The sequence below is a fragment of the Odocoileus virginianus genome, chromosome 2 (genome assembly GCF_023699985.2).
Source record: "Odocoileus virginianus isolate 20LAN1187 ecotype Illinois chromosome 2, Ovbor_1.2, whole genome shotgun sequence".
Lineage (NCBI taxonomy): Eukaryota > Metazoa > Chordata > Mammalia > Artiodactyla > Cervidae > Odocoileus > Odocoileus virginianus.
In genome coordinates, this window is record NC_069675.1 from 98,024,527 (window position 1) to 98,046,646 (window position 22,120).

Here is a 22,120-nt window from a genome sequence, read left to right on the forward strand (position 1 = left end):
TGATGACATAGTCTTCCAGAGTCTACTGATGTTTTGTTTTTAATTGAAGTATAGAGTTGATTTATAATGTGTTCGTTTCTGGTGTACAGAGAAATGACTCAGATATGCGTAGGATTCTTTCAGTCTTTCCCATTATTGTTGTTCAGTTGCTAAGTCATGTCTGACTCTTTGTGACCTCTCGTGGACTACAGCATGCCAGGCTTCCCTGTCCTGCACTATCTCCGGGAGTTTACTCAAACTCACATCCACTAAGTCAGTGAACCCGGGTCTCCAGCATTGCAAGATTCTTTACTGCCTGAACCACCAGGGAAGCCCCTTTCCCATTTCAGGTTATCACAAGACACTGAATATAGTTCCTTGTACTGTACAGCAGGTCTTTGTTGTTTATCATTAACTTATGGTACCTGATGTTCACTATCCAGGCTTTTTTAAAGAACAGAAAGAGTTCCATCTCAGATGATTATAATTTGAAGACGTTTTTGGTACTTAACAAAGGAGGTGAAAGATCAAAACCATACAGGGGACGAAGTTTCAGCTTCAGGACAGAGGCTGTCTCCAGTGAGGGAAGGCAGAAAGGGAGAAGTGAAGTGGGATGAGGTATCTGCTCTGTCTTGAAAATTCCACTGTCTTTGAAATGGAGAGAAAATCATGGCAAATGTGGCAAAATGACAAGTCCCTGTAAAATCTGGGAATTGGGTACATGAGTCTCTCTGGGACTGTTTCTCTGCTTTTCTGACTGGTTGAAACACTGCATGATTAAAATTTTACTGGTGAACCCAAAGGTTCTATACCAAAAGTCTTTGAAACATGTGTGCTGTTTGACCCAGCCTTTCCCCTTCTGGAAACGTATCCTGAAGGTGGAAGGATGGGCGTGCCCAGGTGGTGGACACGTGGCCATGAAGATACCTTGGCAGGCATAGCTCACGTTCAAAGAATGCTCCTCACTGTGTGACTGGGGGACGCTGTTTCTGTTTTTGTATTTTCTAGGTTTTCTACTACAAACACATGCTGCCTCTTGTAATGAGAAAATAAGTTAGGAAGCAGGAGAGAGAAGAGATGAAGAAAGTCTCATGTTGAAAATTCACCGAGGGGCAGCCTCAGTCCAGCTTTGCAGGATAAATGAGATATTACTGTATTACCACAGTTAATATGACACACTTACTATGGTTGTTTTCCCCGAGGCAGGTGGACCTAATATTATAATCTTCGGCACTGTGGAATAAAGAGATTTGAATGTCACTGTTCAGTATGACAAACAAACAAACAAAAAAAAAAACACCTCCCGTGTCTGCAGAGCTCTGGGTATATTTATTTCTCTCCTCCCCAGATTTCATTTTCTGGGAGTGATGCGGTCGTTTGTAACCCAGTTGTTCTGAGACGCTCCCACCATAGAACATATCCTGTGTTTAGAGAGGTAAGTGATCACTGAGATGGTTTATTCTTCTGTCTCCAAGGGGACGTGGACATGGTAACTTGTTTGCCGAACTAATAAATATCCAGAACAATTGGGATTTCAAACACCATAAAGCATTTTAAACAGGGACTTTGTCTCAGGGACACGCTTTCAAATAAAGCTGTATTTTATGTAAATCGACCTTCAAAGGTGGTTGTTTTTTTTTTTTAATATTTATGCCTTTTTATTTAGCAAGTTGTGTTCACCATCATGTTACAGAGGAAATAATGGGGAAAAGCCTGGAGTGTATGAGCCAGATTTATAAAACCCCAGATAGGAAAGGCTTTGTTTTCAAACATGGATATTTCTATGCAAATGGATACCTCTGGCTTCAGAGTGGCACTCCTGGCTCTGGAAGGTTCCTGGCCCCACAGAAGCCCTAAAGACAGTACTGGACTAGTGAGTAGGTACTGGCCATTGGAAAAGAAGAAAAAAAAAGTGCAGCATCTAAAGAAGAGGGCTGGAAGGTATGTGCTTGGGTTAAAACAAGGGCAACAGGATGTGGTGTGTGGACAGGTGACTCCAAGCTGGTTCCTCCCCAGCTCCCTGTGGGGAGCGAGGGGCATTCAGCACCCGGAGGAAGGAGGGTGGAAGCCGGCCTCTGGCTCCGCCTGTCGGCTGGGCCCCCTCCCACCCCCAGGGACAGGTGAACAGGTGTGCACAGCAATCCATGGGGCCCATTCCTGCCAGGCCTCCGAGAAGGAGCCGCATCCATACAGAGACCTCCTAGTTTGAGAGTGGACACGGAGAAGGAACTGGAGGGTCCGTGTGGCTCCTGAACTCATCATCAACACAGCGGTACCCAGCCAGGCTGCTTGGGTTTGAAGAGACTTCTGCCCCACCCCACAGCCCCTTCTCATTTTCAGGGAAATTGTTGAGGACAAGTTCAAGGTAATTCGCCAATTCACTCCACAAACACTCATTGAGCACTTCCTCCAAACTTGCACGGGGCTGAGTACTGCTGGGAAGAGCACGGTGGCCCTTGCCAGGTGGGCAAGGTGATTGATTCCGCCAGACCTGGGAGGGAGCGGGGCCTCTGCTGGGTCTCCGCAAGGGAGCAGTCTCTCCGTGGACATGAACGAGGCCGCACACACGTCACCACTGCTGCTGGATTCCTGCGTGTCCCTAGCTGATGGCTTTAGAACAAACACTGTCGCGGCCCTCCTTTCTAAACCTGGTCCATTGGCCCCACGGTGTGAAATGTAGGTAACTTGCTCCTTGCAAGCCCAGAGCCTTTCCTGGGCGGGCGATGCAATCAGGGATGAAGGATAGGAGGGTGTCTACTGCTGGGACGCGTGGCCATGCTCCAGCCCAGCAAACCCCTGCACACCCCCTCCCCTCCAAGCCACACTGGGCTGGTGGGCCTTCCGCCCTCCACAGCTGCCAGGGTTCTTCTGGCCAAGGTGGGCCCTGTGTCCCCTTAAGTCCCCGGGGACCCCTGTTGAGGGGCCTGACCTCCACAGGAGCCAGGATGTGCCCTGGGCACCCTAAGAGCCGCTCCCACCGGGGATCCAGGTCACCCAGAGTCCTGGGCAAGCCCCTCCCTTCATCTTGGACTTCCTCGTTCTGATGACGCTCTTCCTGTCTTCCTACCTGGTCACCTGTCACCGCCCCAATAGGGGCGTCCTCCTCACCCCCTCCATGCAGCCCCCAGCCACACTGGGCCCCTCCCCCGGGATTCTCCTGACTGAGGGCTGCTGCTGCCGCGCTAAGCCCCGTCCCCCTGCTGAGCAGTGGAGAGGGTGTCCTGGCCGCAGGGAGCCCGTCTCGCCCTCCGCTCCAGCAGCTAGAACCGCGGGGAGCCACGCACACAGCGGGGCCTCCGACGGCCTCCTCCTCAGCTGTCCCCTCTGTGGCCGCTGAGTAACTGTCCGCCTCTGTCACCACCATTCCTACCTCCTGGCACAGGCATCTTCTGCCAGTTGGCACCCTTGGGTGTGAGCCGCAGGACGCAGACGGGGCTGAGTCGAGTAGAGGCGGGTTTATTCACAGGCCAGCGTGGCTCAGAGAATCCCTCCCGGGCAGGAGCCAGGCCCAGGGCCACCCACAGGAGCAAGGCCCCAAGGGCGGCCACCGAAGGGTGTGGGGGGACAGCCCTGCCGCCCTGGACATCCGGCCTGGCAGCCTGAGCCCAGAGTGCCGTTCACACACAGGGCCCATGGGGGCTGCCCCGCCGCCACCCGGCCACAGCCACCCGTGGGCCCTACAGGCCGCCAAGGAGAGCGCCTCCCAGAGCGCGTCCAGAGTCTGGACTCCACGGGGCGGTGAAGCTCAGGACGCAGGCCCAGGGCAGGCGAAGCACGTTCAGCTGCAGGGCTGGGAGCCAGGACAGGGCTGCATGGCCCGGCCTCTCTCTGGCCTTGGAACCCGGGCAAGGCCTTCCCGGGTGCCCCAACTGGAGGAGAGAAGCCGCAGAAGGTGGGTGGGTCTGGAAATGAGGTGGCTTTGGGAACACCTGATCAGGGCAGATTGGAACTAGGGTGCCAGGGGAGGTTGAGGGGAGGGGCAGTGTTAGGGCAGCAAGGAGGGGGGTCAAGGGTGGTGGGGCCTGGTGTGTTAGGGCACAGAGCTTGCTCAGACCATGGGGAGAACGCCCGCTTGCCAAAGCCAGAGGAAGGCAGCGCTGGGCGGGGGGTGTGGGGGGGTGGGCTGTGGGTCCGGTCCTTGTGCCAGTCACCCTGCTGCCTCTCCAGGGCTCCAACCCCAGGCCTCCACCATAGGACCCTAGAACTTAGGGCGGACCCAACAGGGCTCAGGGTCCAAGGGACCGAGGAGAAGGGGGACTGCACCTTGACAACAGCGTTTTGGGAACAAGCAGACTCCCAAGTCATATGCTCATTTTGACAAAGTTACAAGGTTCCACGGCTGCTGGGGAAGCCCCCCCCCCAACCCCGGCCCGCCTTCTGGGCTCCTGTAAGTGGCACCCAAATGGTACACATCTCTGAAAATACTTTAAAAGGGGAACATTCGCACGGCCTTTCTCTCCACCTAATTTCTCACACACATTTATGTGATTAATTTCAGTTTCTTAAAATCTAACACCTTGAAACTCCAGCCCTGCTCATGAGTAATTATTTATAAACAGTGTCATAAAAGGCTGCTTGACTGCCAAGAGTAATCAACTTCTTCAACCCACTTCAAAGGAAATCAAAAAACCTTTCCATCCACAGAGCCTTTTGAGGTTTAACTAGGAGCATGATTTAAAATTCACAAGAAAACCCTTAGGTATTGGAGCTCTAATACACAGCTTTCTTGGACAAACGTTTGATAAAAAACGAAGCACACCATTATATACACCATCGCCGGCTTTAACATTGCCCAGGGCTACTATAAACGCTCACTTTGTACTAAATCTGCTTCTCTCGCAGCAAAGGGGCTGCCAGCCCTGTGTCAGCGGCTCCCCGCCCCCTCACGTGCACGCCCCATGCCAGGAGTCCAGGGGCTTCTGCCCCTCTACACTGGCCACTGGCCACGTCGCCACACCTCACAGGGAACCCCCACCCACCCAACATGCAGGCCGAGCCGGCAGGGGGTTGGATGCCTGGCTGCAGGTGACAGAGGCCGCTGTATGGCTGGGAGAAGGCAAGACCGACTGACCCACAAGCCCAGGGTCGCAAGAATGCTCGCTGGACACCAGGGAACCTCTCCACGCTCCCTGTCCTCTTCTAGAACCATGAGGGCGCGTGAAACTCTTTCCAGCTTCCCCTCTCCTAGAGAAATCCTGGAAGCGTGGTCCTCCCCCATCTTCCTCGTCCTCCCCTCCTCCCGTGTCTTTGCTTCACCGTGAGGTGGAGGCCTGGGCATGGGACAGGCACCAGAGATGCCCTCTCTTCACTTAAGCGGTGGGACTTGAGCCAAAGGGCGAAGATGTGCCCGCGTCCCTCCAAGCTGCTGGCCCAAGGCCTGGGAGTGGGGGTGGAGGGCTGCAGGAACAAGTCGACCCCTCTGAACTGTGGTTCCCGGGATCCAATGACTCAACTCCCTGAGACAGTGTCTGGGCCAAAAGCCTAAGACTCCAGGTGTCGGGGAGGACAGTCAGGAGCCCCCCACCCCCAGCTCGAGCTGAACAAAGAGGGTCTGAATTCTCCACCCCGCTGGAGAGGGACAGAGCGGTATCACGTGGAGAAAGGAGGAAGGGCTTTGTGGAGGGCAGCCTGTGGATAAATGGAAAGGGATGCTGAGGGGGTGTGAGGGGGTGGGGAGGGGAGAGGCGGCGGCCCAGGGCACGGGACAGCCAGCGCCTAAGATGAGCGCCCAGCTGACGACACCTGCATTGCGGCTAAAACAGAATGGTGAAGTCTGGACTTCAAAATTCTGGCGAAGTGGTCAGTTCAACACTGAAAGTCATAACTGCACAGAGAGGAGCAAGATAAAAGTGTAAAGACGAGTGGTACCCTGGAGGTCAGGCTCTTGAAATTCTAGCGGGGAGACTGGTGAAGCTGTGAGGTTGGCGGCAGGGGCACACACAGCGTGGCACACACGCCCCTGAACAGAACTCTTCAAGCCGGAAGTAGGAAGTGCCGCCGCAACCCAAATCAGAGTTCAAAGCGTTCTTTTCCCAAGTACGGTTTTAGTTGTACTTGGGCTTCGCACAAGTGGACACCTGCACAGCACCACCTGGAGCCCAGCCGGAGCCTCCAGGCCTCGGCGTCCCTTCCACTGACACCACCAGGGACCAGGATGGGGCTCGGCCGCCTCCATCTCAGCGACCAGACATGCCCGTTTTACAGAGGAGGAAACTCAGGCTTTATCTGGCCTTTAACTTTTCCTTTCTTTTGACTGTGTGCTGCTTTATTGATTGGGCAAAGGTGGGGGGCGGCATGAGAGGGGAACACGGGCAGAAGTGCCCCCCACATCCCTTGGTTAACAGAGCTTACAATGCCAGCTCCAAACGGCCTGGGGGCGGGTTAGGGGGTAAGGCTGCAGGAACACCTTCCTCCAGACAACAGAGGCTACTTGGTGAGGCAGAGGCGGTGAGCGGGGACCTGCAGCAGGACCACCAGGAAGCAAGCGGGCTTCTCACCCCCACAGAGCAGGGGAGCCTCCCTCCCACCCACACCAACCAGAGAACCAGGTAACCGAGGCCCTTAGACGAGTCCCCGAAAGGCAGAGCAGAACAACCCCTGGCCCTGCCATCCAGGCTCAAGTCTCCACCTGGGGCACCTCGGCAGCTCACACCCAGCGTAGATGCACAATTCTGCCTCCCTGGAGGCTCAGGAAAGGACAGTGTGGGGGTGCTCCATGCCACATCGCGCTGCCCCACTCTGGTCTCTGAAACAGCCCCTCATTCCCATGGGCTGGGCCCGCCCGGGACCAGCGGGCAGGCCCCCAGAAGAGGCCAGGCGTGCCTGGCAACCTGCGGGCTCCGAGTCTCCTCTCTCTCACCCTTTTTTTAAAAAACTACTTTGCTTCCTTTCTCATCTGAAGCCTCTGCACCCCGCCACGGGCATCTCAGGCACCACTCATTTCACTGCTGTGCCGGGAACACCTTCAAAGCAGCTAATGCTCCAGTGAAAGAAACATCAAAGCTCCGGGACACCGGCCTCCCTGACAGCTCACGCGGGACGGCCAGGCTCCTTCGCTCGGCAAACTGACCGCAGGACAGAGCGCCTCGTCTCCCTCCTCCCTGCCAAAGGGCGCCCGCCTTGGGTCTGGCTGGCCTGCATTCCTTTGGGTGAGGTTTGGGGGAGCTCTGGAACTCATTAACAATAGCCCATAACAAGACCATCAGGAAGAGCTGAGCGCGGCCTGTCCGGGTAGACCAGAAGCCACACTTACACCTGACAAGTGGAGTGATCACAGAGCTTAAACCCAACAGGCGACATAAGCTGGGGCGTGCCAAAGCATTAATAATTGACTCTGTGGGCCATTCTGAGGTTTTCATTTTAATCACTTGGCAAGAGCATTTGTATGAATTGTGCTCCAGAAGAAATTAAGGCATTTTTTTCCATTAACCATCTCCCCAAGTGGTCAAAACCTGTCTCCACACCTGCTCTGACCTCCCTTTTAGGCACAGGGAGGGCAGAGTGGTTCCCAGGAGGCAGAGGGGAGGGACAGCTGGGAACGGGGTGGGAGAGGGAGAGGCCCACTCTGGCGCTCACCATAATCGTTGTCTCGTTGCAAATGATCAATCATGAATGGGATGGGGTCCTTGGGCTGGTGGATCAGGAGCTGTTCCAGCATGTTCTGTGGATACAGGCAGACATTCAGGGGGTTGATGCCTGCATGGGCACCCAAGGTCCCAGGCTCTGGTGGCCAAGCAACCTGGCATCGCTATGGATACCAGTTATGAGGCCTGATCTCTCCCCTGCCTCCCACCCTAGTGCGTGTCTGCCTCGGTCCCTGGGAGCAGAGGTGTGAGGGAATGGCCACATGGGTTTTGCTGGGGGTGGGTGCACCTGGAGGGAGGCGGAGCTGGAGGGAAGCGCCCTTGACTCAGAGCAAGCAGTCCCGGGGCCCTTGCCTCTCAGCTCCTTTGTGGCCCCGCCAGACCCGCCTTCTCTCCATCCCTCTCCTGCAGGGCATCCATCCACCCCTCAGAGCCCTTGCAGATGTTGTTCCCTCAGCATGAAGCACTTTTCCCCATGACGCTCACTAGGTCAATCCTGTGGCACGCTCCTGTGGCCCCCACGCATCCCCTTTCCTGCCTCCTCCACATCTCGGTGCCCAGCACAACCACAGAAGGGGCCCCACACAGAACGTGTGCTGGGTGACATGGCCACTGCGGCTATCTGCATCTGTCCAGTGTGGGACAGGGTATGTACTAGCCAGGTATCTAAAGAGTCCTGGGATTGTCTGGTCATTTAATTCTAAAGTAAAGCAGCTTCCATGGTTCTAGAACAAAAGGCACAGAAATGAACCAGGTGGCTGCGAGCAGTGCCGGTGCACGAAGGAGCAGCCTTCTGCCCTGGGAACAAGCAGGCAGGGGCTGCAGCCTTTTGTGGGAAAGTGGAGAATGGTGCAGTAGAAACAGCACTGGATGGTGAGAAGGCCCAGCCCCACTCGGCATCCTACCAGTCCCTTCCCCTGTTTGGGCCTCAACTTCCACACCTATTAAGACACAGCTGGACACCATCCAGGGTGCTATTGTGCGGGTGAGACCGTGTGAGATGATTCTAGATAGCTCACACATGAATATTCTAAAATTTAATTTTAAACAGTTGCGTATCTGATGTGTATTAGAAAAATGAGTACATCAAACCTTAGGATGAAGTAAAATAAGTTAACTTTTTTAAAGTGGACTGATTTAAAGAAATGATGAAGTTAAAATGGAAGTATGTTGTTGGTTTCATGAATCTATACCTGTGATAAAATTTCAGTGTGTGGTGTGTGCATGTGCACATGCTCAGTAACTCAGTCGCAACTGAGTCTTTGCAACTCCATGCACTGTAGACTGCTGGGCTCCTTTGTCCATGTAATTTTCCAGGCAAGGATACTGGAGTGGGCTGCCATTTCCTTCTCCAGGGGATCTTCCCCACCCATGGACTGAACCTGCATCTCCTGTGGCTCCTGCATTGACAGGTGGATTCTCTACCACTAAGCCACCTGGGAAGCCCAAAATTTCACAGACTCATACGAGAAAAAAAAAAAAAAAAAATGAGTGCTGGTAAAAATGGATGAAATTCAAATAAGGTCTGTAGTCTAGTTAATAGTATTGTATCTGTGTCAGTTTCCTGGTTTTGACAACGCACTACCCTTACGTTAGATGTTACTACTGGGGGAAGCTGGCGGAAGGACACACTAGAATTCTGTGCTACTTGTGTAACTTCCGGTGGGTCCAAAATCATTTTAAAATAAAAATGCTAAAAAATGAAAATGGTGAAAAACCATGTAGGGAGCACAGAAATGACTAAGGACTGGAAATAATGGACTAAAAGCTTCCTCAGGCTACTCCTTCCAACAATTGCTATGAGAGACACCAGATTCCCTAAGAGCAGACCAAGGTGCCCCCAGGACTTGCCCGTGTCCTGCTCGCCACCACTACGGACTTAGGACTCAGCTAGCCATCTCCTCCACTTAGATCAGCCACTCAGTTTTAGAAATCTCTCGTGCGTGAACACTTTCCAAAGGAAGCGTATGTCTGCAGGAGAGATAGAGACGTGGGTTTCTTACTCTGAGCTCTGCTCTCGGAGCTGTCAGACACTCAAAGAGCCACAGGCATCACTGAGGAGGTGCCTCTGGGGATGGGGGTCTACCCGGAGGAGCAGACAAATGCTCCGGCTTCCCTCTGGCCCTCAGAACCTGAGTGGCTGAGAGATCCTCCAGTCCAGCTCCCAAAGCCTTCACTTCCCCAGGCTGCCTGGGTCGGGAAGATAACTTGGAGAAGGAAATGGCAACCCACTCCAGTATTCTTGCCTGGAAAATACCATGGAGAGAGGAGCCTGGCAGGCTACAGTCCATGGGGTCGCAAGAGTCGGATACAACTTAGCGACTAAACCACCACCCCAAGATGCAGAAGGGAAACCCGGAGAACAGGCTGGGGCGTGGCTTTGCCTCAGGTCACACAGGCAGTGGATCAGTCAGGTTGGGAACTCAGGGTGAGGGCTTGGAAGCTTCCCTGAACGCTTGGCTGTGAGGAGAAAGGGCCGGGTGGGAAAAGCTGCTGTCCACAACACAGGGCTGCTGTCCCAGGAGGCGGGCCTCTCAGAGGATGGAGAGGCCACCTTCAACTCCGACACTCCCCAGCTCAGACACAACACCGCAGCCAGCCTGGGAATGGTCAGCATCCGATGAGTCCCTTGGAAACCACCTCTTGCAACCTCGCGTTTCACAGACAGGGGAACTAAGAAAAAGAAAGGGACCTCTTCCAGGTCATCGACTTGACTGGGTCGGAGCAAGGGTCCAGTCACGGCCGGGATGGCCTGCCCCCTTTTCCTCCCTCCAGGGCCAGCTGAGTAGGGTCAAGGAGCATCTTTCGGTCGAGGGGTCCCTTGGGGACACGATGACACAGTCGTGTCGGACACCCCAAGTACGGCGGCCTCGTGGCTAACAGACGTGACCCCTCCCAGATGTAGGGTCGCCAGCGCGCAGCCGGACCGCCTCCAAGAGGGTCCCCGGCCACCGCCTGGTGTCGCGATAGGACAGGGCTGCCCGGGTCACCTGCATCAACTCGAAGACGTGGTTCGCCTCCCCATACTGGGGCATTTGCGGGGGGATGCGGTGAGGGGCGGTGGTCGCGTCCATGCTGCTTCGCAGCGCGGCCGCTCCGTGGGGACCGCTGTCGCTAGGCCTGGCGTCATCAGCACCCGCCGCTCCCTGGGGACCGCCGTCGCTAGGGCCACGTCGTCATCAGCACGCGCCACTCCCTGGAGACCGCCGTCTCCAGGGGCGCCACGCGACTGCGTCATCAGCACGCGTCGCTCCCGCACCCCCACCCCCACCCCCACCCCGGGGCGAGGCTGGTGCCGGGTCTGGCTCCGGGTCTCCTCAGCCGCATGAATCAAGTGCTCCCCAGCCCCGGCCTCGCCCCCCGACTCTGCGCGCCTCAGCGGGGAACTCCAAGTCTCCTCCTGCTGCGGCCTCCTGGTTCAGAGGGCCCCCTCTGCGCTGAGACACCCTACAGTACTCCGAGGGCACGTCGGCCCGGGAGAGGCGGGAGGCGGATCCTACTTCTGTTTCCGCCAAGGCGCCCCGGCCCAGGCGTTCCATTGCTCCTTGAGCTACCCCAGCTCCGCTCTCTGGGCCTCAGTTTCCCCGTCTTTAAAAGGAAGACCCTGGGGTAGATGTGGGGCCGTTCAGCTCCGGCGCTCAGTCGTGTCCGACTCTTTGCGACCCCCATGGGCTGCAGCACGCCAGGCCTTCCCTGTCCATCACCAACTTCCGGAGATGTGGGGCAGGGTGTTTGAAAAAGGAGGGACGGGTGTGTCCCTCGACCCCGGGGACCAGCCGGCAGCTCCGGGGGCGGAGGCGGGGCTGCCACGTGACCCGATTGCTATGGCAGCGGCGGTAACAATCAGGCCCGCGGCCCCGCCCCTTCTCACCCCCACCCCACCCACCCCTCGGCCCAAGCCCCGGGAAGGGCCTCCCCGCCCTACCGGGGCCCCAGACACCCGCGGAGACTCTCCGGCTTCAGGGCGCTCCGTTGAGTGAAGGCCGCTCTAGGACAACCAAGGTTAAAGCAGGCCTGGGGAGGGCCACCCAAGCCCTGAATTTGGAAACTGGGGGGCGAGGGGGGTGGCGCTGGAGAATGGAGGAGGGCCGCCGCTGCCGCTGACCCAAGAGACCGATGGGGTGGGACGCGATGGGGAGAAGGAGATCTGCGAATCGTGTTCATCCCGGGTGGGGGGCGGGGGGTGGAACGCCTGGTATAGGCCACGGCACTGAAATGGAAGCTCTAGCTCTTGTCCAGTTGCTCTTCTCAGGAGGAGCTGCCCGTTTTTGAGCTGTGCTCTCAACAAAACTATGGTGTCTGTGCACGTTATGGAGAGGGAGCATGGCATAGTCAATGCAGACTGCGCAGAGTTCAAATCCTGACTCCACTCTCAACTAACTGCCAGCCTGCCCTGGGTCTCACTTCTCTCCCCTATGAAGTGGGGATCATGGAAGCTTCCATGAGCTAATGTAACTGATGTGCAGTGAATGCACAATGCATAGCTGCTGCTCTTAGTGATATTATCTCACTGAATCTTTGCACCAACCCTGAGAAATAGGTACCTTCATTCCATTTTACAGATGAGAAATTGGAGGCTCAGAATGGTGCAGAGTTGTTGGCTGAGCCATTTCCCCCCTCTTTCCTCATCAGTTGTCAATCATGGAGCATTAGAATGAATCAGAAGAGCCCTTGAGCTTCTAATCCAAACTCCCTCATTTTACAAATGGATAAACTGAGGCTCTTGAGAAACCTGTATGCAGGTCAGGAAGCAATACTTAGAACTGGACATGGAACAACAGACTGGTTCCAAATAGAAAAAGGAATTTGTCAAGGCTGTATATTGTCACCCTGCTTATTTAACTTATATGCAGACTACATCATGAGAAACACTGGGCTGGACGAAGCGCAAGCAGAAATCAAGATTGCTGGGAAAAATATCAATAACCTCAGATATGCAGATGACACCACCCTTATGGCAGAAAGTGAAGAACTAAAGAGCCTCTTGATGAAAGTGAAAGAGGAGAGTGAAAAAGCTGGCTTAAAGCTCAACATTCAGAAAACTAAGTTCATGGCATCCAGTCCTATCACTTCATGGCAAATAGATGGGGAAACAGTGGCTGACTTTATTTTGGGGAGCTCCAAAATTACTGCAGATGGTGACTGCATCCATGAAATTAAAAGACACTTACTCCTTGGAAGGAAAGTTATGACCAACCTAGACAGCATATTAAAAAGAAGAAACGTTACTTTGCCAACCAAGGTCCGTCTAGTCAAGGCTATGGTTTTTCCAGTAGTCATGTATGGATGTGAGAGTTGGACTATAAAGAAAGCTGAGTGCCGAAGAATTGATGCTTTTGAACTGTGGTGATGGAGAAGACTCTTGAGAGTCCCTTGGACTGCAAAGAGATCCAACCAGTCCACCCTAAAGATCAGTCCTGAGTGTTCATTGGAAGGACTGATGCTGAAGCTGAAACTCCAATACTTGGGCCACCTGACGTGAAGAGCTGACTCATTTGAAAAGACCCTGATGCTGGGAAAGATTGAAGGCAGGAGGAGAAGGGGACAACAGAGAATGAGATGGTTGAATGGCATCAGCGACTCAATGGACATGAGTTTGGGTAAACTCCGGGAGTTGGTGATGGACAGGGAGGCCTGGTGTGCTGTGGTCCACGCGGTTGCGAAGAGTTGGACATGACTGAGTGGCTGAACCGAACTGAACTGAGGCCCAGAAAGGGGAAAATTCTAGGCCAAGGTCACTCATTAAATCTAAAGTAGAGCCAGACTTCCTATGCATATTCATTGGAAGGACTGATGCTAAAGCTCCAATACTTTGGCCATATGATGCAAAGAGCCAACTCTTTGGAAAAGACCCTGATGCTGGGAAAGATTGAAGGCAGAAGGAGAAGGGGCGACAGAGGATTGATGGTTGGATGATGTCATCAACTCAGTGGATGCGAGTTTGAGCAAACTCTGGGAGATAGTGAAGGACATGGAAGCCTGGTATGCTGTAGTTCGTGGGGTCACAAGTCAGACATAGCTGAGCAAACGAACAACAACAAAGAGCCAGCGTGGAACTCAGTTTCCTGACTCCTAGCCAAAGCCTTTGCCAGCAGTCACCAGCCCAGAGACACAGCCTCCAAGGGAAAAGGGCTCTCGCCCCCTCAGAACTGCCTCCTCAAAGCACGCACATCTTGGTAGGCTTGTCAAGTCAAATCCAAGTGCAGAGACAGCTGGGGAAGGGAAGGAAGCAGCCTCCCTCTGAACAAAGAACACAACCACCAAGCCTGCAATTTGTACTGCAGAGGTTCAGCTTGCTTCCTGGACATTTCCGAAACGACTTGCCTTTCTCCTCATTTATTTTAAGCCCTAGGCACTTTTCATACCATGATTTAATCTTCTTTAACAGCCAGGAAAAATACAAATCAATTAAAGCTGAAAATCTAGTGGGTAATCACTTTTTCCTTCCTCCTACCCCAGATCAAGAAGCGCCTGCACCCCCTGCCTTTCATCCAGACTAATTTGATTGCGGTGACTCTTGTTCAAGGGACAGTCGCTTTGGATAGCTTATTACAGCTCCCCGCACGACATTCCTGGTGCGCATGTCACAAATCAATAGGATCAAGAACCAAGTCGGTTTTGCTCTCAGGGCCTCTTGGGGCCACCAGCCAAGGTAGGGCTGTATCCCTGAAGAACTTGGCAAGCCCAGGAGGGTGGCAGGGAGCAGGATACATTGAATGCTAGTCCTCATTGCTTTGGGATGGGGAACAGAGAACAGTCTCACGTAAGTGGAAGCAAGGTGTTGGGTCTGGGTCATGTAGGCCCTTGGTATCCACACCTCACCCACCCACCCACCTCCCTGCAGCCTCAGTCAATCTGGTATCTGGTGTGTTTCTCTCAATGGACCCTCACTGAGGTGAGGGGAAGAGTGGAGGTAACCAAGTAAAGATCTCGGTTTCAGTGAAATCGGGCAGAAGTGAGTGGGACATCCATGTTTGCTCACATCCCAGCTGCCAGACCTCAGCTCTGTCGTCTGTCCTGTGGGAATAACTGTGGTACCTCTTTCAACGGGCTATGGCGAGCATCTGAGATGAAGCTCGTCCAGGGTTTACCTAGAGGCTCGCTGAGTAGCCGGCTGTTACTAGGAGGATTGGGGCAAGCCACCCAGGATCTCGGTGAAGGCTGAAGCTTGGCTCCAGTCCGGCCTCCCCTGCACCCGTCCGCCTCCTGCAGGTGCCCCTCCTGCAGGTCACGTAGCCCTTCTGGCCACCCCCCCACCCCCCGCTTTCTTTTCTCCTGAATCTGAACTACCGTTTGCTCACTGTCTGCCTCCCACTCCTAACGTCCCTCCAGGGTAGGGAGTCTTGTCTGTTTGGCTCAATGCTGTGTGCCCAGTCCAGCACCCTGCAGGTGTCTGACCCCTGGCAGGCGCTTCAGCACAAATAAATGAATGATCGCCTCCACTGCTCTGTGCCTCCTGGGCTAGAAGCCTCCGTGGTTGCCCTCACAGCTCTGCCCTCATGTGGGGCCTCAGCCTCGCCCTGCCCACAGCCTCCACCCTCTGCCCAGGGCCCCACCTCCTCCGCCTGCCTGCCTGCCCACCCTCCTCTCCAAAGCCGGCCTTCTTTCCAGACCTTCCCTCCCCTAGGAGGCCGAGCCGTCGGCAGCTCCTGGGGCTTTTTCTTTGGGGGGGGGGGGTGTACGTCATGCTTGCTTTTACCTATCTTGATTGCTGAGTTCCTGGCACTCCCTTACCTTTCACACCCAGGTATGTGCCTCACTCTCCTCTCCCTAGGCCAGGTCCTGGTAGGCCTGCCTCCACGGGAGGCAACAGAAAACCACTGCACCCAGGTTGACCGTCATTCCCGCCTGCAGGTAGGGCTGGGGGGGCCTTGGCTGGCTATGACAGTTGTCTGACCATGGGCCCTGCGGCATCCCGTAAGCCCACTCCCCTCCTGTCTTGGGTGAGGGTGAGGGTTAGCTTCAGCAGAACCAGGGGAAAGTTGAGTGGAAGGAGGCCCCGCCCCGCGTGGCCCTGGGTCAGGCCTGACCCCAGTGGCACTGTGCTGTCCTGCTGGCAAACACAGGCTCTGGTGCCTAGGATGGTGCTGCCAAAAGGGCCCCATGACGTCTGCAGGGCGGGGCCCAGCAGGAAGCAAGCCTCCTCCCAGCCTGGGACCTGGTGGCATGCCTGAAATGCATCCTTCCCTTCCTCAGTCCCCCCCGCCCCCCACGTTCTGGCCCCTTCCACTTGCAGCATCTCGCTGGGGCATTGTCTCCGCGCAGCTGGGCCTGGGCTCCACGTGTGCAGGGGCCTCGCGGTGCGGGGCAGCGGCTGCAGCACCTTCGAGGATGCAGGTGGTTAGACCTCAGGAAACCCAGGACCTAGGGTGTCTCCAGCACAAGGTTGCTGTGAGACCCGGGACCTCAGCTTCCCCCGAAGTTAAGGGGAGTTAACCTTCTGAGGTGCCTGCCAGCCCTAACATTCCATGAACCTGTGACCCCGAGCACTTGGCATGTGCTCAGTAAACCTGTGATGTCATGGAAGACAGAACCCACTGCCGTTTCCACGCAGAAGCAGCTCTGGACGCACTGCGGACCTCCCGATCACACTGGGGACAGTCTGTGAGCGTGCTCCCCACAGCATCAGTGTTTCTAACCTGCGTCCTCCCTGCAAACAGCATGGCCGGGCCAGGAGAAGGCACCCCTGCCAGTCCTGCTCCGGGGACTGGCAGACCCCAGCTCAGGGCTCCTGCCCCAAGCACAGAGCCGAGCACCCACACCTCAGACAAGCTGAGAGGGTCCCGGTGCCCACCTCCCCTGCATAGCTGGAAAAGAACCCCTAGACTGTGCTGCCAACTGTTGAGTGGCAGATGTTTTAGAACAGTTGGATCCCAGCTGATGAATACATTTAACACATGGCCATGGGAGGCCATGTGTATGTGTGTGATAGACACCCACAATCTGGAGAAACTGAGGCCCAGACTGTGTCCTGGAGTGTGTGTGTGTGTGTGAGATAGACACCCACAATCTGGAGAAACTGAGGCCCGGAGAAATTCCCATCTACAGTTGAGGGAAGGAAGTCTTGTTTCGCGGAAAAGACCATGTCCCTGGGGGGTAACAGGGCTTGGGTCGGGTCTGGGTCAAGCCTGATTGTGTCACTGACAGCCGGCCAGGTTCTTGGGCAGATGCGCAGCATCCCAGGGCCTCACCTCCCTCTCTGCAACATGGGGGTGAAGACTGTCTCTGCTCCCAGGGCTGTGGGAAGCTGCTCAGCGCCCTGGGAGCTCAGGACTCTCCTTTTCCTCCGCACAGGCTCCTCTGTGCCCCAGTGAGCAGGCAGAATGATGAATGAGGTGAAAGAGTCCCTGCGGAACGTGGAGCAGAAGTACAAGATCTTCCAGCAGCAGCAATTCACCTTCATCGCAGCCCTGGAGCACTGCAGGGAGAACGCCCACGACAAGATCCGGCCCATCTCCAGCATCGGGCAGGTAGGTGCTCGCGGGCAGGTGGGGCCAGGCCTCGACCCCTTGCTGGAAAAGTTGGGTTTGGAAACCAAGGCCCAGAGAGGGCCAGCAGGTGGGTGCAGGGATCAGGTCTCAGATCCTAACTGTGAAACAGGCCAGGCACTCTTTCCCTCACCAATTACGTGAGTAAGAAAGCAGCTGAACGCGGGGGCTGGAGACACCACCAGCCAGGGTTTAAGTCCCAGCTCTGCCACATGCCACCTCTGTGACCTCCGGCCAGTTCCAACTGAAAACTAGAAAGAGCAGCACACCCCTCTCAGGGCTGTTAGGCAGATTTCATGAGATCATCTGCAAACCCACGCCCCCAGCACCTGGCAGCGTCCTTCGTCCCAGGCCCTGGGGCTCAGGACAGGGATGTGTGGTGGACAAATAGATGCACATGGTCCCAGCCACTGGATTCCCCTGGGGCTTAGAAACTGTGACCCGCCAAGCACATTGCTAAGTCACGTTTGCAAATGATTTCATTTAACTGGAGTCTCCTCTTTGGGTGAGCTGCCATCCAAGTTTGCCCTGCCGAATGTGGAGGCCTCAAGACTGAAGCAGCCTTCCAGGAAGCCAGGTGCCTGAGCAGCTCAGCTCTAGATGGGTCCCTCTCCCACTGAAGAGATGCCACCTGCTAGGCAGTGGGGACCAGGCTCAGAACTGCTTAGGAGAAGCGCACGGGGCCACAGAGAACAACCCTGGCCTGGCAACATTTAAAAAAAAAAAAACAAACACTTTTTTTTTGTAAAAATGTCTCCCAGTTTAACTTGAAATTTTAAAAACCTGCAGAAGAATACCCATATAACCTTCACCCAGGTACGCCGGTTTACTATTTAGCCATGTTTATACACACGCTCTTCCCTCTGAACTGCCTGAAAGTAAACCGGCTGCATCCTCGTCAGCCCGTCCCTCAAAGGCTCAGCCTTCCACGGGCATGGATAGGTGTTCAGCATCAGGAAGGGCCACCTGAGACGCCCGCCCCACCTCTGCGCAGAATCTCCATCGGGGCTTTGTGACCCCAGCGTGCTCCTTCTTGCCTTTAGGGTCAAGAAGGCTTCTGGCGAATAACAGCCCCACCTGTGTGGACTCTCAGCCCTCCCCCTGCCCTTCCTGGCCCGGGGTATGGGAAGGTGACCACCTGCCCCGCAGCCTGCAGGAGCCCAGTGACCGCTCCGTTGTAGTTACGCCACAGTGCGGGCCCTCCCTACCCCGGATCCTGGGGCAGGTGTGCTTGCAGCGTAGGTGGATACTGTGGGCGTCAAAAGCCTCTTCCCCCACACAAAGCTGTTGTCCTTGGGAAGGACCACTTGAGATCACTGGGGGAAGACATCCTCTAGCAACAAGAAGGCAGCTGGGAGTGGCAGGAAAACCCGGGTGTAGACTCAGAATTTTCTGGGAACTGGAGGAGGCAGGCAACACCCCCTTCCAGCAGATCCCTGAGGGCAGGACCACATGGAATGGGGCAGTTAATCCTGCCCAGACTGGAGCCCGCTCCTCCTGTGCCCGCGTGGATCTCAGACCCAGACTGACTGGGTGTCCGGATGTGGAGTGTCCTGAGCTGGAAAGGCCCCCAGGGTCCCCAGGGAAATGAGCTGAAGTTAGATCAGCTGCATCACTGTCCTTAGCCTCTTTTGTGGCTTAAGAAAAACTTCAGTTCAGTTCACTTGCTCAGTCGTGTCCGACTCTTTGCAACCTCATGGACTGCAGCACGCCAGGCCTCCCTGTCCATCGCCAACTCCTGGAGCTTGCTCAAACTCATGTCCATCAAGTTGGTGATGAAAAACTTCCCTCCCACCAAAACACATTCACATGGGAGCTTTAGTTTGTTTTTAGTATTTTTTATATTGACTTTTATTTGGCTCAATTTAGTTACATGGGTCTATAGTTGTAGCACATGGCGTCTTTAGTTGCAGCACATGAACTCTTAGTTGCGGCATGTGGGTCTAGGTCCCTGACCAGGGATGGAACCCAGGCCTTCTGCACTGGGAGCAGTCTTAGCCACTGGACCACCAGGGAAGTCCCTGTTTTTAGTAATCAAGTTCTCCATTCTCCTGGAGTTGATTTTGTCTGTGGCGTGAGGCGGAGGCTCCATTTCTTTCCTCATACGGACCAGTTTTCCCAGCTCTACTTAACTGACCTGGCCCTCCTTTCTCTGCCCCTGGAAACGTAGGACAACAAGACTGAAACAGATTCTAGTTTGCTCCGTCAACTGAGTGGCCCAGCCCAGAAACTCTCAAAGTGGGTGGGACCTTGGCATCAAGAGTCAGGGACCAGGCCCCTGTACTTCAAGTGCTGGCTCAGCTGCCTGGGTCTGGGCTCAGAGCTCTGGAGCTAGGGGGACTCAGCCTCACCACTGTGGCGGTACCTGGGCAGGTATTTCACCTCTCTGAGCCTCATGTTCATCTGTAAAATGAGGACTGAAAAAGGGGACCCGGAGGGTGGCATTCAGGGAGGACTGAGCGCGATGGGGCCGTGACACTTCACGACGTTCACAGTCTATAGGCCTGTAGACCCGACGGCCTCGCACATCGGGGTCCTGTCCCCCGTGACCCGGGAGGGCGGGAGGACCAGGGCGGGTGCTCGGGGGCCCTGGGCACTCACACCCCGCGGGCCCCTGCAGGTGCAGAGCTACATGGAGCACCACTGCAGCAACTCCACAGACCGGCGCATCCTGCTCATGTTCCTGGACATCTGCTCGGAGCTCAGCAAGCTCTGCCAGCACTTCGAGGCCCTGCACGCTGGCACCCCCGTCACCAACAACCTCCTTGAGAAATGCAAGACCCTCGTGAGCCAAAGCAATGACCTGAGTAGCCTGCGAGCCAAGTAAGACCCTCCTGGTCCCATGAGGGGTTTCCGCACGTGCGTGTGGGAGGAGGGGCGGGGATGGGCGAGGACCCCTGGAGGAAGTGAGTCCCGGGGCCACTGTCCAGAGGTCCCCAGCTGGGAATCCTAGGCCCCTGGGTTCAGCCGAGTGACTCTGACCCAACAAACTGTTCACTGAAAATGAGGGATTCTGAAGCCCAGGCCCAGCAGAACGCAAACCCTCTGGCTCGAGGCAGCACCGGGCCAGAAGCAGGTGTCACAGAGCAGTTGTTTCCAGGAGCCCACAAAGAAATGAGATATCAGGAGCCCTATCCCATGGGCGTTAGCTACTCGGTTCCCTCATTCTGTGCCCTGGCGGATCGATCCACAGCACAGAGTACCAGAATTCAGAGCAAGCCGTTTAGGTGTAAGGGTGAGCAAAGTCAAACGGTACGTGGTGCGCCTGGGGTGATGACAGCAGGCTTCCTCGGCCCCTGCCCAGGTCTCTGACAACCGCAGGCCAGGGGTTCTCCCCTCGCACCCTTCACACCGGGACCCCTGGGGGCTCTGGGGCCCTAAACCTGCTGAGCCGCCACCATGCCTGGCATGGAGAGCCTGGCCTGGCGGGCGCATGGCTCCAAAGCCTCCCCAGGGGGTTGTGCAGTGGGGGCAGCCTTAGAAAAAACCCCTGCCGGCACACCAGTCCCCGGAGCAGGGCTCACCCAGCCCGTCCTGCCACCCTGCAGATACCCCCACGACGTGGTGAACCACCTCAGCTGTGACGAGGCCCGGAACCACTACGGAGGTGTGGTCAGCCTCATCCCCATCATCCTAGACCTGATGAAAGAGTGGGTCGCCCACTCAGAGAAGCTGCCCCGCAAAGCGCTGCACCAAGTGAGTGAGCCCCAGGCAGCCACGCTGGCCACCGCGCACACTCCCCAGGCCTCGGGCACCCAGCCCCAGCTACGGAAACAAAATTGTGGGCAACTGACAAAGAACATCCCCAAACCTGGGGGGAAAGACCAAGGAAGTTCAAAACCGCCCTGGAGACCAGCCGGTGGGAAACTGTAACTCAGGGTTGGGGGGACCCACCCGACCCCAGCCCTGACCCACCCCATCGCGTTCCCTCCCGTCCCATCCCGCGGGGCATCCTGTAACTAAGCCTGGTTTCCACCAGTTGATCCATCTGTACTGGTGCTCACCATCCTTGTCGCTTACTGATCCCCAGGGGGCTACCCCACAATGGACTCCAAACTCTTTCCCTCTAGCACTTTAACCTCTCACTTTCCTTTGCCTCCGAGTGTCAGGCCCTGTGCCCAGGAGAAGCACCCCCACTTACATTGCTGCTGGTGGGTTCAGGGGAGGGGGGTGGGCCCCCGAGAGGGCTGGGGGGTTGCCCAGGCCCAGCCACACAGCCGGAAGAGACCGAGTGGCTCCCTTCCAGCCGCGGGACAGAGCTGCTCCAGCCTGAGGCTGCTCGGTGGGGTCAGGTCTCTGGACCAAAGGGGAACAAGCCGCCCAGCCTCTCCTTTCCTTGAGAGAGAGACAGAGAGAAGTCAGAAGAACTGACAGTGTGGCTCCTGCAGGAGGACGGTCACCTGGTCCCCGTGACCTGCCTGCGGCCCAGGCGCTGGGCCTGTGGAGTTGGTGCCGAGCCTGCCAGAGGTGCTGTCTCACTATTGGTTTTTCCCTTCGCAGGGGGCGACTTAGCTTCTGTATTCTTGCTTCCTCGGGGGCGACAGTCAAGAATAAAAACGTGTTCTGGCACCTCTCTGCCTGGCCAGCTTTCCTGGCGCTCACCCCTTAGAGAAAGTGACACTCACCCCAAGATGCCAGAGGATTCTGGGCAGGAGCCCCACGAGCGGAACCGCTGGCAAAGATGCCCGTGTGCAGAGGACACACCTGCCCCACGTAGAGTCTGCTCCCTAGAGGTTCAGGCCAGAGGCCCGCAGCAGGCCAGCCCAGTTAACTCTTTGCAGAGTTAGAGGCCTACTCAGACAAGAACATCTAAATTTTCCAGACAGAATTTAAAACTGCCACCTCAAAGTCTTGTCCCAAAGGAGCTGCTTCCTCCATTCAAATGGGCAGAGCACACAGATTTTCAGGGCGGTGAGGCAGAGGCGAGCCGTGGAAAACCACACCGCACACAGGGTTCTTCACCTCCGCTCCTTCCCCAGTCAGGCCAGGGTGCAGCTAACAGCCGTCTAAAGGTAGTTTAGACCACCTTCCTCCACAGGCCTCATGGGGAGGGCAGGTCGTGGATGCGGG

The 22,120-nt window shown here is 55.9% G+C and overlaps 2 protein-coding genes across 14 annotated transcripts in view; one reads left to right on the plus strand and one right to left on the minus strand.

Moving 5' to 3' along the window:
* The window catches only part of AK8 (adenylate kinase 8), a 133,706-nt gene extending 122,970 nt beyond the window's left edge, over positions 1-10,736 (minus strand). For 2 of the 6 annotated variants that reach the window (XM_020910978.2, XM_020910977.2), the window contains exons 1-3: positions 10,553-10,728; positions 7,555-7,639; positions 1,163-1,212 (exon numbers count right to left, since the gene is read on the minus strand). In XM_020910978.2, coding sequence (XP_020766637.1) covers positions 1,163-1,212; positions 7,555-7,639; positions 10,553-10,636 — 219 coding nt within the window. In that variant the 5' untranslated portion in view covers positions 10,637-10,728. Of the gene's footprint in view, positions 1-1,162; positions 1,213-7,554; positions 7,640-10,254; positions 10,509-10,552 lie in introns of those variants that run through there. The other 4 variants (XM_070455009.1, XM_020910982.2, XM_020910983.2 and 1 more) reach the window with 4 other exon arrangements.
* A 100-nt stretch (positions 10,737-10,836) lies between these two features.
* On the plus strand, positions 10,837-21,619 carry SPACA9 (sperm acrosome associated 9). Of its 8 annotated transcripts, XM_020910973.2 has the most exons (8): positions 10,837-11,564; positions 14,022-14,214; positions 14,552-14,774; positions 15,337-15,416; positions 16,117-16,166; positions 16,857-17,032; positions 19,671-19,873; positions 20,599-21,619. In XM_020910973.2, exons 6-8 carry the CDS (start codon positions 16,886-16,888, stop codon positions 20,921-20,923), a joined length of 675 nt encoding a protein of 224 aa, XP_020766632.1. In that variant the 5' UTR covers positions 10,837-11,564; positions 14,022-14,214; positions 14,552-14,774; positions 15,337-15,416; positions 16,117-16,166; positions 16,857-16,885; the 3' UTR covers positions 20,924-21,619. The 8 variants fall into 8 exon arrangements, with proteins under 8 accessions (XP_020766632.1, XP_070311151.1, XP_020766633.1 ...); XM_020910970.2 differs by lacking the exon at positions 16,117-16,166 and having other exon boundaries at positions 10,838-11,564; XM_070455050.1 differs by lacking the exons at positions 15,337-15,416; positions 16,117-16,166.
* The last annotated feature ends 501 nt before the right edge of the window (positions 21,620-22,120 follow it).